Below are 17,720 nucleotides of genomic sequence, written 5' to 3' on the forward strand. Positions count from 1 at the left end.
CCCAAGAATTCCAGAGGACCCACCTCTGACTTTCAGAGAAAGCTAAATCTGAAGAGAGCCAGTGGCCACCACCATGCATGCAGTGGGACAGAGGCTTCTCAGTTCTTCCCAAACCACCCCCTAAGGCCTGTCCAGCTCTGCCCTGCTGATCGAGTCCTGACTCCCACTCCGGGCTCTGCAAGCCACTGCCCGGGGCTGGCGCTGCCCCCATGGGACCCACACTGCTGGGCTGACGCTGATCCATCTCAGGGCACAAGGTGGGCGCCCCAGTCACTCTGCCAACCAGACCTCTGAGGCTCCCACTGTAGCCCATGGCCCTGGAGAATGTCCTGAAGGTCCTGACACCTGGAGCTGACCCAGCCAACCTCCCTCTGCCACTGAGGTGAGGACAAAGCAAACACAGTCGCCGCTAAAACCTCGGTGTCCGTGCGGTCAGGGTTCACCCCTCACCCGACTCACTGCTGGACTCACTGCCCAGCTGCTTCAAGTCATGCCTGGACTGTGCCCCTTCCCCAGCCCAGTCACCGGCTCCCGGCCCTGCTCTGCTGGCTGGGCTGGTCCCTGCGGGAGCCCCAAAGACCCCCAACACCTCAAGCATTTGTGCCCTGTGCCCCGAGCGGCTGGCATGGGCTCCACTAAGCCTCCTTCCCAGAGGCTCCAGGGGGCAGGTGTTGGCCTGGGGGGCCTGGGGCAAGCCCCGAGCCCTGCAGAGCCCCTGGCCCAGCTCCAACCGGGAGGCCGGCTGCAGGGGGCACTGGAGGATGACCCGCGGCCAGTCTGGTCTGGAGGCCAGCTCTTCCGTAAGGACACATTTTCCGCTCTGAGTTCAGGGACCTGGTTTGGGAGCCATTTCCATCGGTCCTGCCTTCCAGGAAGTATGTCAGCATCTCGCCCTTGCCCTTGACACTGACTTTGCCTCGGCACACGAAGCGGTAGGAACCCCGCCGCAGCAGCCGGTGAACTTCCTCTGTGACCTGCAGCGGGGAAAGGTGGTCAACAGGGAGCCCACGGGAGGGTCCCTCCTCCCCCGGCAATGCCCACTCCGATGGCCCAGCCTGGGGCCTCCCCAGCTCTGCCTGGAGGCTGAGTCATGCTCATCCCATGGTCGCTCTGGTCTCTCTGTGAGAAGGACGTGATCATGCAAAGAGCACGGGACTCAGAGGGACCTTAACAGGGCCCTGGACAAACAGGAGAGGACAGCACTCACCATGAGGAGTACCGAGAGTAGACAAGCAGACTGGACGGGGCCCACAAGGACCCAGCCTCAAGGACTGTGAGCTCTGTGGTCACCCCCAAGCCAGATGCCTGGACACCAAGCTCCAACTGAGGGCCGGAGCTACATGGCCTTACGCGGTTCCCCAGCAGGCTCAGTGCACCCCAAAGTCCTTCGAGGAGCTGAGCCACTCACTAGCTGGTTACACAGGGAAGATGCTATCGTCAGAAAGGTCACCTCTCAGATGCGGCCTCCGAGACGCAAGGTGGCAAAACATACGGTGATAAACACTGAACCCACCATTCATCCATTCAAAAAGATCTGCACTCCCTAGAACCCTGACGTCCAGCTTGAGCCCAAATATACACACTGACAAAACCCTCTGAATTTTATCCTTATGGTGAGCGCCCTCCTTTCTTGCCTTATGAAGAATGGGAGGCAATAAAATTCCCAGACCATTGCACAAAGAATTGCTGGAGGTAAAGGTAATCTGCCACTACACACAGTAAAGCTGAAAATGAAGGTTTTAGGTTGGGATGGGCCTGGGTGTCCTTCCAGGTTGCCTGGGAGCTCCAGCTACCCCTGTCCTCTGCATCCCTCCACCTTGAGATTCGAGCCAGGAATTTCCAGGCTGTGAGTTGGGCTGTGCATGATGTTGACATAGTGGGTCCCAGAGAGGGTCCAGGTCAAGGGCTCAGAGACACAAGGTCCCCAAGAGGCTGAGGGCGTCCCCCAGGAAGTCTGACTTTTAACCATCTTCAGGAGAATCCCTATATTTCCCAATAGTCTGACTAGGAACTCTCCCTAGAGCTCTCTGTGAGGCCTGGCCAGCATCAGGGATGGAGGGACACCTGCTCTGCAGTCCCGTCAACCTCACTCTGTCTAAGAGACAGTGCTGGACCCCCATAGTGGAATTTCCAGGGAAGCACCTGCTTGATCCCCAAGCAGATGGCTGAGGTGGGACCTGGGAATCGTCATAGGTACCTGCCTGAGAGTAAGTGCCCAGTGAATGGGGGCAGGGCCCCAGGAACTGAAAGGGCATGATGCTGGAGAGCCCCAGGCCAGCAACCTTCTCATTGAACTGCAGCCTGCAGGATCACACCCCAGTGTCTCTCTCGAGCCCTAAGGTGAATGCACGGGTCTGTGGAGGACCGAGTGAGAAGCTGTGATAAAGTTAAAGGACCAGTGTTAACTGGCTGCAAGGTGGTGACTGCTGGGTGTGCAGTGCTCAGAGGCCGACTCGAGGCCCGACCACAGCAGGAGGGCTTGGCCCTGCTCACCCAGCACTACATTCTCTGCCACTGTCTTTCAAATCTTCAGTGCCAGCTGACGTCATGGCACCAAGGTCTCATCCCCCATGAGCCACCCACAGGTTCCCAGGTCAGGTGGCCCCACTGCACCCACCTTTCAAAAGGCAAGGAAGCCCCTTCTCTTCTAGGGAGCTGTCACTACTCCCAACTAACTGTCCCCTGCCATCACCCCAACTCTGCTCCTGACCACAGAGGGGTCACCCCACCCCCCGCCGCCGAAGCCGCAGATACACTGAGCTGCATGGCTCAGTGTCCCCACCCAGAAAAGGCAGACAGGGACAGGAGGACGCAGGCTGCTGAACTGGGTGGCCACCCCAACATGACCCTTGCCCCTCCCACCTCAGTCTCCCACCGCCAGGATGGACACCTGGGCCCTGGGGACTTCTGAGTGAACTGACCTGGATCCTGCCCTGGACGCCAGTACTGTCCATCCGACTGGCCACATTGACCGTGTTTCCCCAAATGTCATACTGTGGCCTGCGAGCCCCGATCACTCCAGCCACCACAGGGCCAACGTTGATGCCTGGAAAACAGCCACGGTGTGGTGTCAGTGCAGAGGCTTCTGAAGGGAGGAGCTGCCCCTCGTGAAGTCACGGCTTCCTGGGGTGACCAAGCAACACTCCTCCCCAAAGCAAGGACCCTACAGCATTGCCAAGGGGCAGCTCCCGACCTCTACTTGCACACCACAGCATTAGCCAGCGGTCCCCACTCCAAGAAGAAGTCCCATTTCCTGGAAGCGCGACCCCATGCTGAGTCCTGCTGCTAAGAAAGCTAAGCTTTCAGTCTGCAGGTGTGTTCCCACACCCAGCTCCCTCTTCCAGAAAGGGCAGTAGCTCCTGTTTCCCCGGATGGTATCCCTCTGTTCTTTCCGGTGTGGGGCCCAGAACCAAGTATTTGAGGATGCTCTAAAGAGAGTGAGGCTCCCTTCTCTTTATGTGGTCAGGGTCTAACTGGCCTGGACAGTGACACAGGCCCAGGTGCCCCAAATCTCCCCTGTAGCCAGGTCTGGGCTGACACCACATCACTCCTTTTGACTCTGCATCAATTTTTCTGAGCTTACCCAAGCATATTAATAACATTTCAGACACTGACCCAGTCAGCTCCCTAAAGCCTGGGCAGTAGGTGCTTGGTGTCTTCGGGAGGTGGTGGGGGCAGAACAGGCTAAAGTGAGCCAGGAGGCTCAGGCTCGGTGGATGCAGGGACCCAGGGAGAAGCCCCACAAGGGCCACTTCCATATGGCTGGGGGAACCTGGGGAGGCCCCCTCTACCGCTCTGGAGGCCCTAATTCATGTGGGTGAGACTGAGCCAGGATCCAGCCACCTGTCTGATCAGCCGCCCAGGCATGGAGGTTCAATTGGCCTGTGGGTCCTCAGTAGGAAAGTAAGAAACAGAATTTCCCTGATGGACCCTTGGATCTGTTTGCTGTCACATCCGTTCATCTATGAATCTGAGCCCGCAGGTCCAGAGGAGAACTGAACCCTGTAGGTGAGGCACAGAGAGTGCCCTGCTCCCACCTCCAGCACTTCCCGCGGGCCGGGCACCAGGGCCAGGTAAGCCCTTGTGTTTAAGCTCATCAGAACTGCCTCCGCTCTGGTGAACACTGGCTACCACCTCTCAAACCCACTCAAATCCAGCTCTAAGTTCTGTTTTTAAGGTCACTAAACATTTGAATTGTAAAACAAAAATAAATGTCCAGTTTAACTGTATCATAGACTAACAGGTAAGGGTGGGGAGAAAGAGGGGAGGGAGGGACAGACAGGAAGGAAGGGAGGGAGGGAGGGAGGGAAAAAGAAATCTCTAGTTTAACTATATCCTCAACTAATACAATTTTTTCTGCTAAATCCATCTACCCGGGGGGGGAAAAAAAGTGAATTTAAGACAAAAAAAAAAAAAAAAAAAAGAAATCCTATAGTTTGGTAAGAGCTAGAGAGGAGCTCGGATCCCAGCTGGTCTTCCTCCTCACTCACAGGTGAGGGACAGGAACCCTGGAGGACCGAGGGCCCGGCCTGAGCCTACACCACTGGGCTCCTGCGCAGCGTATCAGATACCCAGGCCTGCTGACAGGAAGCGGGGCATCTTCCTTCAGGTAAGTGTGGGCTCAGAGGTGTATCTGAGAGTCTCTAGGACAATCAAGATTTCTCCTGTGTTGTGTGAGCTGGACAATTATTCTTCCAAGCTCTAAGTCATGGATACCCAGTGGTCCCTGCATCCCTTGCACTCCTCTGGGTGGCGCCATCCTCCTTCCTGTGAGATAAGGGAGTCTGGACCAGTGACCCCTGCTCATGAGGAAAGGCTCAAGCCACAGGCTTCCAGGGCAGTAGAGAAAGGGTGAGCTGGCCCAAGCGATGGAATAGCTTGCTGCCACATACCAACACGGAGCACAAAGTCGTTATAAGACTGGTAGTTGATCTCATCCAGGACATCAAACATCTCGATGGCAAAATCTGCCAACGTGCTGAGGTGGGAGGAGATGCACTTCTTAGCCTGGACGTGAGCACACACAGGTTATTACATTTGAGGGGTGTAAGGGCAAAGAGGACAGAGACACTCAGCCAGTGGCCTGCAGGGGTGAGGGGACTACCCTGTACCCCTCATGGGATCAGGGACTTGATCTCCATGTCAATAGCTGGCTGGGGCTGGAGGCTGGCTGGATGGTTCTCATCAGGGATTGAGTGGCACCCTACAGCTGCCCTAGGGTGTGTTTATCATCCCATTGTACAGGGAGGAGACTGAAACAGAGGTAGAATATTATTGCTCAAGGCTTACAGCTCCTGAGAGCAGAGGCTGAGGCCACTGGAACCTAAGCAGAGCCCTTCTGCAGGAATGGGCTGGTGGGATGGGAGGGGACCCTGTTGTGGGAAACCAAATGTCCCACTGCTCAGACAATGCTGCCACTGGCCCACGGTAAACAAAGCAAGGTGAGCACACTGGATGGTCAGCATTCACACAGCAAAGAGCAATTCCAACCCTCCTTCCTCACACTGAGACTCTCTTTCATTGTGTTGTATCTCCTTGGATACAAATCAGGTGGTTTGCAAAGATTTTCTCCAAGTCTATGGATTGTCTTTTCATTATAATATTTTCCACAAGTAGAATTTTAAAATTTTAATCAAGTCCAACCTAACAGTGTTTTCTTTCACAGATCATGCTTTTTGTACCACATCTAAAAATTCATCACCAAACCCAAGGTTACCTAGATTTTCTCCTACGTTATCTTCTAGATGTCTTATAGTGTTGCATTTTACATATAGGCCTATGATACATTTTGAGTTCGTTTTTGTGAAGAATGTAAGGTCTGTGCCTGGATTCATTTTACAAATATAGATAGCTAGATACCCAATTTTTTCTAGCACCATTTGTTGAAGACTATCTTTGATCCATTTGCCAAAGATCAGTTGATTATATTTATGCAGATCTATTTCTGGGCTCTCTATTCTGTTCCACTGGTTTATTTCACTACTCTTTTGCCAAAACCATACTGTATTGATTACTGCAGCTCTATAGAAAGTTTTCTAATATTACTTATTTATCTGGCTGTGCTGAGTCTTAGTTGCAGGATGTGAAATCTTTGATCTTTGTTGAATCATGCAAGATGTTTATTTTAGTTGGAGCATGCGAAATCTTAGTTGCAGCATGCAAAATCTTAGTTGCAGCATGTGAGATGTAGTTCCCTGATCAGGGATCAAACCTGGGTCCCCTGCATTGGGAGCCAGGAGTGTTAGCCACTGGACCACCAGGGAAATTCCATAAATCTTGGTGTCTGATAGTGTCAGTCCTCTAATTTTGTCCTGCTTCTGCTATGTTGTGTTGACTACCCTCAGTCTTTTGTCTTTCCATGCAAACTTAGGATCAGTTGGTCAATATTACAAAATAACCTGCTATACTTTGATCAGGATTGCATTGTCTACAGATCAAGTGAGAATAACTGACATCTTAATGATACTGAGTCTTTCTATGCAGAAACACTGAGTTGTTTTTGGCTTATTTAGATCTTCAATCTCTTTAATCAGACTTTTATAGTTTCCCTCATAGAGATATTATATATATATATATATATTTAATTTCTACCTAATATATAATTTGGGGGTGCTAATATAAATGGCATTGTATTTGTTATTTTAAATTCCCCTTGTTCACTGTTGATATAAAAGTAAGCAACTGACTTTTGTACACTAACCTTGTATCCTTCAACTTTGCTATAATTGCTTACTATCATTGTTTTGTTGATTCTTTTTTATTTTCTACATGAACAATCATGTTATCTATGAACAAAGATACTTTTACTCTTCCTTTTCTGTCTATACACTTTTTATTTCCTTTTCTTGTCTTATTGCATTAGCTAGGACTTCCAGTATGAATGTCAACTATGAGTGGTGAGAGGGGGCATGTTCCTCATCTTAGTGGAAGTTATTTGCTTCTTACCATTAAGTATGATGTCAAAGCTACAGGGCTTTTGCAGATATTCTTTAAGTTGAGGAAGCTCTGTCTCTTCCTAGTTTGCTGGGAGGTTTTGTGTGTGTGTGTGTGTGTTTTTTAATCAGGAATGAGTGTTACATGCTGTCAAATAATTTTTCTGCATTTATTGATATGTTCATATGATTTCTCTTCTTTATCCTGTTGATATGGTACATTTTACTAATTCATTTTGAAATGTTGAACCATTCATCTAGAATAAACCATTTATCTAGAATAAATCCAACAACCTGTTTGTGGTATATAGTTCTTTTCATATATTGTTGGGTTCAACTGGTAAATATTTGTTAAGGATTTATGCATCTAAATTCATGAGAAATGCAGTTCTATAATTTTCCTTTCTTGTAATTCTTTATCTGGCTTTGATATTATGGTAAAATAAAATGAGTTAGAAGTATATCCTCTATTTCTATATTATGAAAGAGATTTTAGGAAACTGGTATGATTTTAGGGAACTGATATGAGCCAACTTTCCTCAAATGCCTGCTAGAATTCAACAGCAAATCCATCTGGGCCCAGTGCTTTCTGCTTTGGAGAGTTATTAATTACTGATTAATTTTCTAAAATTAAATACAGACCTGTCTAGATTATCTGTTTTCCTTATGCAAGTTTCAGCAGATTATGTCTTTCAAATAATTGGTCCATTTCACCTAGATTACCAAATTTTGTGGTCATTTAGTTATATTTTTATACTAGTTAGAAATAGGAACTTTTAAAATATTTGATTTTTCTAATTGTCTGTAGTTAAGATACAGAGATAAAATAGAAATTTCTATGCTGTTTTACATCCAGCAAGTTTGGCAAAGTTATTTAAAAATTCTATCAGTTTATATACAAACATTTATGCCCTGTATAGTTTAAATATGCGAGCAATTTGAGAATGAAGGTTTGTTCTTACTTTGCAATTCATAAATCATCTATTCACTTTTATTTCCTTATTGGACTGGCCAGGACCTCCACTGTAGTATCAGAGAGTTGTCCATAATACACTTTATATCTTTTAAATGTCCATTGGTTCAGTGGAATTGGCCACGCTTTCATTTCTAATATTAGTAATTTGTGTCTTCTCCCTTTTTCTTGGTTAGCATGGCTAGAGATTATCAAATTTATTGATCTTTTCAAAGAGGCAACTTTTGGTTTCATTGATTTTCTTCACTTTCTGTCTTTGATTTCATTCATATGTGCTCAGATTTTTATTATTTCTTTCCTTCTGTTGCTTTAGGTTTATATTGCCCTTCTTTATGACTGAGTGACTTCACTTTCACTTTTACTTTTCTAAGATGGAAGCTTTCTGATTTTGAATTAGTCTTCTTTTCTAACGTATAAATTCAATGACATAATTTCTCCCTAAGCACTGCTTTTTCTGCATACCACAAATTTTGATGCCATATTTTCTTTTTTTTTTTCGGGGGGGGGGTTGTTAGTTCTAAAAGGTCTTGTAGGTCTTCACAGAACAGTTCAGCTTCAGCTTCTTCACCATTACTGGTTGGGGCATAGACTTGGATTACCGTGATATTGAATGATTTGCCTTGGAAACAAACAGAGATCATTCTGTCATTCTTGAGATGCATCCAAGTATGGCATTTTGAACTCTTTTGTTGACTATGATGGCTATTCCATTCTAAGGGATTCCTGCCCATAGTAGTAGATATAATGGTTCATCTGAGTTAAATTCACCCATTCCAGTCCATTTAAGTTCGCTGATTTCTAGAATGTCAACATTCACTCTTGCTATCTCCTGTTTGACCACTTCCAATTTGCCTTGATTCATGGACCTAACATTCCAGGTTCCTATGCAATATTGCTCTTTACAGCATCGGACCTTGCTTCTATCACCAGTCACATCCACAACTGGGTGTTGTTTTTGCTTTGGCTCCATCCCTTCATTCTAACACCCCCAAAAAATGTCTTTTTCATTATAGGGGACTGGAATGCGGAAGTAGGAAGTCAAGAAACACCTGGAGTAACAGGCAAATTTCGCCTTAGAATACAGAATTCTATTTGCAAAGGCAAATAGAGTTTTGCCAAGAGAACACACTGGTCATAGCAAACACCCTCTTCCAACAACACAAGAGAAGACTCTACACATGGACGTCACCAGATGGCCAACACCAAAATCAGACTGATTATATTCTTTGCAGCCAAAGATGGAGAAGCTCTATACAGTCAGCAAAAACAAGACCAGGAACTGACTGTGGCTCAGATCATGAACTCCTTATTGCCAAATTCAGACTTAAATTGAAGAAAGTGGAGGAAACCACTAGACCATTCAGGTATGACCTAAATCAAATACCTTATGTTTATACAGTGGAAGTGACAAATAGATTTAAGGGACTAGATCTGGCAGACAGAGTCCCTGATGAACTATGGATAGAGGTTCATGACACTGTACAGGGGACAGGGATCAAGACCATCCCCAAGAAAAAGGAATGCAAAAAAGCAAAATGGCTGTCTAAGGAGGCTTTACAAATACCTGTGAAGAGAAGCCAAAAGCAAAGGAGAAAAGGGAAGATATACCCATTTGAATGCAGAGTTCCAAAGAATAGCAAGGAGAGATAAGAAAGCCTTCCTCAAGGATCAGTCCAAAGGAATAGTGGAAAATAATAGAATGGGGAAGACTAGAGATCTCTTCAAAAAAATTAGAGCTACGAAGGGAACATTTCATGCAAAGATGGGCTTAATAAAGGATAGAAATGGTATGGATCTAACAGAAGCAGAAGATATTAAGAAGAGGTGACAAGAACACAAAGAAGTACTGTACAAAAAAGATCTTCATGATCCAAATAATCACAACAGTGTGATCACTCACCTAGAGCCAGACATCCTGGAATGTGAAGTCAAGTGGGCCTTAGGAAGCATCACTACAAGCAAATCTAATGGAGGTGATGGAATTCCAGTGGAGCTATTTCAATCCTAACAGACGATGCTGTGAAAGTGCTGCACTCAATATGCCAGCAAATTTGGAAAACTCAGCAGTGGCCACAGGACTGGAAAAGGTCAGTTTTCATTCCAATCCCAAAGAAAGGCAATGCCAAAGAATGCTCAAACTACTGCACAATTGAACTCATCTCACACACTAGTAAAGTAATGCTCAAAATTCTCCAAGCCAGGATTCAGCAATACATGAACCGTGAGCTTCCAGATGTTCAAGCTGGTTTTAGAAAAAGCAGAGGAACCAGAGATCAAATTGCCAACATCAACTGGATCATTGAAAAAGCAAGAGAGTTCCAGAAATACATCTATTTCTGCTATATTGAGTATGCCAAAGCCTTTGACTGTGTGGATCCCAATAAACTGTGGAAAATTCTTCAAGAGATGGGAATTCCAGACCACCTGACCTGCCTCTTGAGAAACCTGTATGCAGGTCAGGAAGTAACAGTTAGAACTGGACATGGAAAAACAGACTGGTTCCAAATAGGATAAGGACTACGTCAAGGCTGTATATTGTCACCCTGCTTATTTAACTTATATGCAGAGTACATCATGAGAAATGCTGGGCTGGAAGAAGCACAAACTGGAATCAAGATTGCCAGGAGAAATATCAATAACCTCTGATATGCAGATGACACCACCCTTATGGCAGAAAGTGAAGAAGAACTAAAGAGCCTCTTCATGAAAGTAAAAAAGGAGAGTGAAAAAGTTGGGTTAAAGCTCAACATTCAGAAAAATAAGATCATGGCATCCAGTCCCATCACTTCATGGCAAATAGATGGAGAAACAGTGGAAACAGTGGCTGACTTTATTTTGGGGGGCTCCAAAATCACTGCCGATGGTGACTGCAGCCATAAAATTAAGAGACACTCCTTGGAAGAAAAGTTATGACCAACCTAGACAGCATATTAAAAAGCAGAGACATTACTTTGTCAACAAAGGTCCATCTAGTCAAGGCTATGGTTTTTCCAGTAGTCATGGATGGATGTGAGAGTCAGACTATAAGAAAGCTGAGCACCAAAGAATTGATGCTTTTGAACTGTGGTGTTGGAGAAAACTCTTGAGAGTCCCTTGGACTGCAAGGAGATCCAACCAGTCCAGCCTAAAGGAGATCAGTCCTGAGTGTTCATTGGAATGACTGATATTGAAGCTGAAACTCCAATACTTAGGCCACCTGATGTGAACAGTTGACTCATTTGAAAGACCCTGATGCTGGGAAAGATTGAGGGCAGAAGGAGAAGGGGATGACAGAAGATGAGATAGTTGGATGACATCACCAACTCAATGGACATGGGTTCGGGTGGACTCTGGGAGTTGGTGATGGACAGAGAGGCCTGGCGTGCTGTGGTTCATGGTGTTACAAAGAGTCAGACATGACTGAGAGACTGAACTGAACTGAACTGAGTGCAGCACTTTCACAGAAGGAGAAGGGGACGACAGAAGATGAGATGATTGGATGGCATCACCGACTCAATGGACATGAGTTTGGGTAAACCCCGGGAGTTGGTGATGGACAGGGAGGCCTGGCATGCTGCAGTCCATGGGGTCATAAAGAGTAGGACACGACTGAGCGACTGAATTGAACTGATTTTCATTTTTATTTAGTTCGAAATATTTTCAACTTCTCTTGAGATTTCTCATGTGTCCTTTGTATCATTTACAAGTATATTGTTTCATCTCCAAATATTTTGGAATTTTCCAATTATTTCCTGGTAATTGATTCTCCTAGCAAAGGTTTCCTTGGTATCTCAGTGGTAAAGAATCCGCATGCCAATCTAGGAGACACAAGAGATGAGGGTTCAACACATGCATTGGGAAGATCCCCTGAAGAAGGAAATGGCAACACACTCTAGTATTCTTGCCTGGGAAATCCCAAGGAGAGACGAGCCTGGCAGGCTACAGTCCATGGGGTAGCAAAAGAGTCAGACAAGACTTAGCAACTAAACAACAACAGTAGATTTCTATTTTAATCACATTCTAGTCTGAGAATATAGTTTATATTATTTCAATTCTTTTAAATTTTTTAAGCTTGTTTTATGGCCTAGAATGTGATCTATCTTGGTAAATGTCCCATGTGAGCTTTAAAATAAGTATATTCTGCTGTTTTTCAATAAAGTAGTCTATAGATGTCAATTATATCCAGGTGATTTATGATGTTGTTCAGTTCAGTTCTCTTTACAGATTTCCAGCCAACTGGATCTACCAATTACCAACAGCATGGTACTGAAGTCTCCAACTATAATAATGAATTCATCTACTTCTCCTTGCAGTTCTATCAGTTTTTGCCTCCTGTTGTTAAGTACATAAATATCAAAGATTTCTATGTATGCTTGGAGAATTACCTTCTTTATCATTCTGTAATGTACCTCTTCATCCTTGATAATTTTCCCTGATCTAAAATTTGCTTTGTCTAAAATTAAGATAGTTACTTGAAATTTTAACAGGGCTAGCATCTCTTTCATTTTCAGTGTATCTGTGGCTTTATATTTAAAGTGTACTTCTTGCAGAAAACCTAGTTGGGTCTTGAATTTTAGTGACTCTGTCAATTTCTGCCTTTTAATTGATGTATTAAACCTCTCACATTAAAGGTGACTGCTGATTCAGTTAGCATCTACCATATGTATAACTGCTTTCTATTCATGGCTTTTTCTTCTTTTTACATCTTTCTCTCTTTTTTCTGTCTTTTTATATAGGCAGTCTGGGGAGACGAACACTCAGTAGTGCCAGTTGCCAGGATAGTAGTGGGGGTGTGGGGAGGGGTGAGGAGGCAGGGCTGGAGGAAGTTCCTGTGTTCAGCATTCTGCATTGATTTTTCACAGAAGGCTGTGACTACAGAGAGCTGGCCACTGACAAGACAGCCTTCAGGCTGCTCCCTAATCCAATGCAGAGGCCCACAGCATGGAGCCTGCCCATGGAAACCTGGGCAGCTGGGGACAGAGCCAGGACCTAGTCCCTGAACAGGGCACACCTGTCAGTCCACACTCACCTTGGTCCCAGCAGTGGGCGCCAGCCCCACAGCAGCCATGTACGTGCTCCCGATGGTCTTGATCTTCTCTAGGTCTTTGTAAAAGTCTTTGTCCATGAGCTTTGTTTGAAACACAAAACTGTTAAATGTTACATAACATTTTAGACAAGTCACAGCAGTGTACAGCCGCCGGAAGCAAGCACAGAGCAGATAGGTGCATTCTGGAAAGCAATGTGTCTTCTTCATATGGGCACAAGACAAGTTCTGGGATTGAACTGAGAAATGCAGGCCTCAGGGGCTCTAACAAAGGCATTTAAAAGAGGCATCAAGGAAGAACCGTGCAGAACACACCCCCATCCTCCAGCAGCTGACCTCACGACCACCCAGGAGGAGGACAGGCCCCAGGGAGGGAAGCAGGCACAGACTGGAGGCCCACTGTGGACAGTGCAGAGATACCTGCCCCCCCATCCTGCAGGTGAGGCTGCCCACCTGAGCTTGGCATTCACAAGGAAGAGCACAGGTACCACCACTCACCCTCCCCACCTTAAGGCAAAGTTTCTTCCTCAAATGTCACGATCGGCTGCGATTCCCAAGGAGACAAAATACATGTGATGCCCCTGGCCCCATGCCATCCGCAGAGCACACACTACATCAGTGGACACAATTCAGGACTCTGTAGGAGGGGGCACCCCAGGACACCCAGGCCCCAGGGTGTCAGGACTGCAGGGCGGCCCTTACCTCATCAAAGTCGGCGATGATCTCGTTCAGAAGGCGCAGACACTCCACCCCCATGTTGTTGCCATCCAGCTCAATGTAGAAGTCATTGAAGTTGGGGATGGATGCAAACATGACCCCCACCTGCGAGTATGACTGGTAATACAGGTCCTGGGGGGTGTCAAAGGTTGGGTCAGGCAGCGAATGGGCAGCCAGAGCAGCATTCAGGGCTAGTACTGGGGGCAGGCCCTGCAGACCAGGTCCTGAGATGTGGTTGCCAGGATGTGCTGGGACTCCCATGCCACATCAGGAAGGGGCTCAGAGGATCTAGGATGATGGGGGGGGGGGGGTCATTCAGCTCATAGGTGGGTGCAGAGCCCCCTCAAATAGAGGCAGAGGCACCTAGGAAGGACACACTGTTTTGGGAAAACAACTGGCCCTGGACCCAGCAAGATGAAAAGATGAGCCCCAGATCTATTCTGGGTCAAAGCTGGGCAAGCTGAGCCTGGGGGCTTGTGCCTTTAGGACCTAAAAACCTAGCCTGAGCCTCTTGATTCTTGAGTCAGCTTTTGTAAGCCCTGCTCTGTGCTGTCCAGGTGCTTTCAGAGTTTTACTGCAGCAGGTTGTGGCCATTAGAATATTCAGACCAACCCAGACAGCGCTGAGCACAGAGAAGGGAGTGAATAGCCAAGCAGGTGGGGTATGGTTTCGAAGGCACCTGCTGGCCAAACTCAGCCAGGAGGGGGCCACCCAGGCCTTGAGGCAGCATTTTGCAACCTCATGTGTGACTTACTGCAGTATCCTGCCTTTCTTGTGGGGACAGTGGATGCTATGCTCTCTCCCAGGATCAAAGAGGGGGACATGCCAATTCTGATCACCTGTCAACCCCACATCCCAGGAGTCTTGGATCTGGCCCTGCCCTTGAGGGTGGGCAGAGGGGCCACTGCACCTCAGTGCATGCAGGCCCTAGGCTCACCATGTTGCGAGGGTTGGACATTAGGAAGTGCTGGGCAACGTGGGCTGGCAGGAGGTTGAAGAGAATCCTCTTGTTATCCAGCTTCACTTTCTCCATGTCATCCCGCTCCTCCTCTGCCTGGGAAGGGGGTCCTCCATTAAGTCACCCAGCCACCCATTCATGCTTTCTTCCCTCACGTGACAGCCCACCATATGACACTCCCTTACTTGACACCCCGCCGTGTGACAAGTTCTCACCTGGATCAGACTCTGAACCCTCTTCCAACAGGGTTTTGACTTTGGGGTGTTCATGTGTCTAGTTTTAGCAAGAACCCTGCTAAATCAGTTTAACCAGATACCCCATCCTTGACATCTGATCACCCCAGATATTTGATCATGGTCCTCATCTCCAACCCTCCCCAGGTGATGTTAGATCTCCGTGACCTACCCTCAGCCTGAATCCTGTTAGGTCAGTTCAGCCAGAACATCCCTCACCCCAGATGTCTCCTCTTAGTAATTTTCCATCCACCACCCCCCACCCTGTCCTTGACTATAAACCCCCACTTGTCCATGCTATATTTAGGGCGGAGCTTCACCTCTCTCCCCCACTGCAGTGGTTCCTACACCTAACACAGTGATCCTGAATCATGGCTGCCTTACCATCTTCAACAAGAGTTCTGAACCTACACCTTTAACACACTCTTCTCTGTAATCATCCAAACTATACACCAAGTGCACCGATGGTCTATGTCAGGTTCATCTCCACGGCCCCACCAAGCGGAGGAACTAAATCAACATTAGGGGCCCAAAGGATCCATGAAATTCTGCACTAGTCATCACCCAGATCAGCTGGAACTTTCAAAGGCCAATGAGGGGCTCAGTTCCCATTTCCAGGCTGAGAAGCCCCACCATCTGCCATCTGCAAACTGGAGGCCCAGGAGATCTGGTGCTGTTACTCCTGGAGGTCTGAGGGTGGAGATGTCCCAGGTGGTGCAGCCAGGAAAGAGGGCCCCCATTTCTCTCTTCCTCCACCTTTCTGTTCTATTCAGGCCTCCTTCAATGGATGGATGAAGCTCACCCACATTAGGAAGGAGAATCTGTTCTACTGAGTCCAGATTCAAATGCTAATCTCATCTAGAAATACCCTCCCAGACCAACCCAGAATAATGTATGGGCAAATAACTGGACACCTCATGATCCAGCCAAGCTGACACATAAACTAACCATCATGATGTCCTCTTCCAAAACCCTCCTGTGCTGTCTCACTTGCCTTCCGGGGTGTACAGGCCCCTCTTTGGGGTACCCAGGCTCTGAGAACCACCTACTCTTGGAGAAGCACAGAGAGGGAAATGACCTTTCCAAAGCACACAAAGTGAGAACTTAATTTCTAACTCTGGGACTAGTCTCACTTGAGGAAAAGGCCCTTTGTGAGATGTCTGCACGGACAATCATCAGCTAAGCAGAGGATCAGTGCTGGTGCTTGTCTCCACAGAGAGCAGCTACACTGCAGAGGGGAGATTCAGAGTGGACCAGGCTCATCAGACCACATGGGGGACAGAGGAGCCCCCACCCCACTGTCAAGAGGCTGAAACACGAGAGGAGATGGGGTCAGAGGAACATCGATAAAGATGATAGCAATATCGTAAAAAGCAATGCCAGACAAAAGACAGTGGAACTGTATCTTTAACATATGGAAAATTTTAAAAATCAAAAACCCATAATCCTAAACCCAGCAAAAGTATCTTTCAATCATGAAGGCAAAATGAAGTTTTTTTCAAACATACAAAAGCTGAAAGTATTCATCACCAACAAACTTGAGAGAACCATATGCCCTTCAGGCAGAAGGAAGATAACACCGGATAGAAACCTGGAAGTGCACAAAGAATGAAAAGTACCGGAAATCATAACTAAGTGGGTAAACAAAAAACATTCTTTTTCATTATAATCTATCTTTAAAGTAGACTTTAATATTTATGATGGAAATAATAATATATTTGGGGGGTTATAATATATGTACAAATAAAGTCTATGATGATGTCAATGTAAAATCCCTAGGATGGAAAAAATTGATGTATATATTGTTATCAATATTAAGTTCTTATATGTAAGATAGTATAATACCACTTGAAGACAGACAATGCTAAGTATCTATTAAAATAACACAACAAACAGTTAAAGCTAATAAAAATACAGACCAAGTAGAACAATAAAAATATTTAATTAACCCAAATAGGTAGAAAAAGAGGGAAAAGAAAACAAATAGATGGGCAGGAGGCACAAATAGGAAACAGCAACATGGAAGATTAAAATACAATCACATCAATAATCACACTAATTGTAAATTATCTGAAGACCTCAATTAAAAGGTAGAGGTTTAGGAATTAGATTAAAAGGCAAGATCCAATTGTATGTTGCTCATAAGAAATCCACTTTAAATAAAAAGATAAAATAAGGGGGCACTCTCCATCCCCCTTCTGATGTCTATGTCAGAAGCCTTTTCTTCTCACTTTAATACAATTCTGCTATACAGAAGTTCTTGAGTGATCAAGCCTGGTCCCTGGTCCCAAAGCTAAATCTTCTTCGGAGATCACGAATCTGACGCCGTTCACCATAAGCTGCCTTGGGCGCTTGTCTGGGATCTTCAGGACAAAGTAAAAACACTCAGAGCTCTAGCATCTCTGCTTTCTCAGTATGCACGCTTTCTGCTTCACTTTACTAACTCTGCGGTGTGCTTGTGTGAATGAATGACACGCCCTGCACGAAGCAAGTGACGAGCCCTCCTCTGCAGTTTCCCTGTGACTCACAATGACTGAAGGCAGCCCCAGAAAGGGGAGCCCTGTCCAGGATTTATACCAACCTGCCCATGCCAAGAGTCGCCCAAGGTCCCTGCTAGGGGAGCGGCCAGAGATGGGCAAAGCATGTGGACGAACTTTCCTTTCTCAGTCACCTTTTCCTGGTCTCTTTGACCATTTCATAATTTCGTGGGGAATCAGAACTACTAACATAATCTGTTGGATCACAGATTATGTGGACTTGTGATTCATGCCGTTACTATGTAGTTTTACTCAGACCCCAAACTTGGTAGTCACGGAAGCGCCTAGCCTTGCTAGGAGCCAAAAGTTACAAGAGCATGTTTGGGAGCGAGGCGGAGCTCTAGCTC

At 46.5% G+C, this 17,720-nt stretch overlaps 1 protein-coding gene across 1 annotated transcript in view; it reads right to left on the reverse strand.

The window, feature by feature from the left end:
* Window positions 1–635: 635 nt before the first annotated feature.
* ADCY1 (adenylate cyclase 1) overlaps window positions 636–17,720 on the reverse strand; it is a 98,732-nt gene continuing 81,647 nt past the window's right edge. Inside the window, exons 15-20 of the mRNA XM_052638959.1 lie at window positions 14,583–14,699; window positions 13,631–13,777; window positions 12,914–13,012; window positions 4,893–5,007; window positions 2,922–3,046; window positions 636–974 (exon numbers count right to left, since the gene is read on the reverse strand). Coding sequence (XP_052494919.1) covers window positions 636–974; window positions 2,922–3,046; window positions 4,893–5,007; window positions 12,914–13,012; window positions 13,631–13,777; window positions 14,583–14,699 — 942 coding nt within the window. The remainder of the gene's footprint in view (window positions 975–2,921; window positions 3,047–4,892; window positions 5,008–12,913; window positions 13,013–13,630; window positions 13,778–14,582; window positions 14,700–17,720) is intronic.

Source organism: Budorcas taxicolor, chromosome 4 (assembly GCF_023091745.1).
Source record: "Budorcas taxicolor isolate Tak-1 chromosome 4, Takin1.1, whole genome shotgun sequence".
In the NCBI taxonomy this organism is placed as follows: domain Eukaryota; kingdom Metazoa; phylum Chordata; class Mammalia; order Artiodactyla; family Bovidae; genus Budorcas; species Budorcas taxicolor.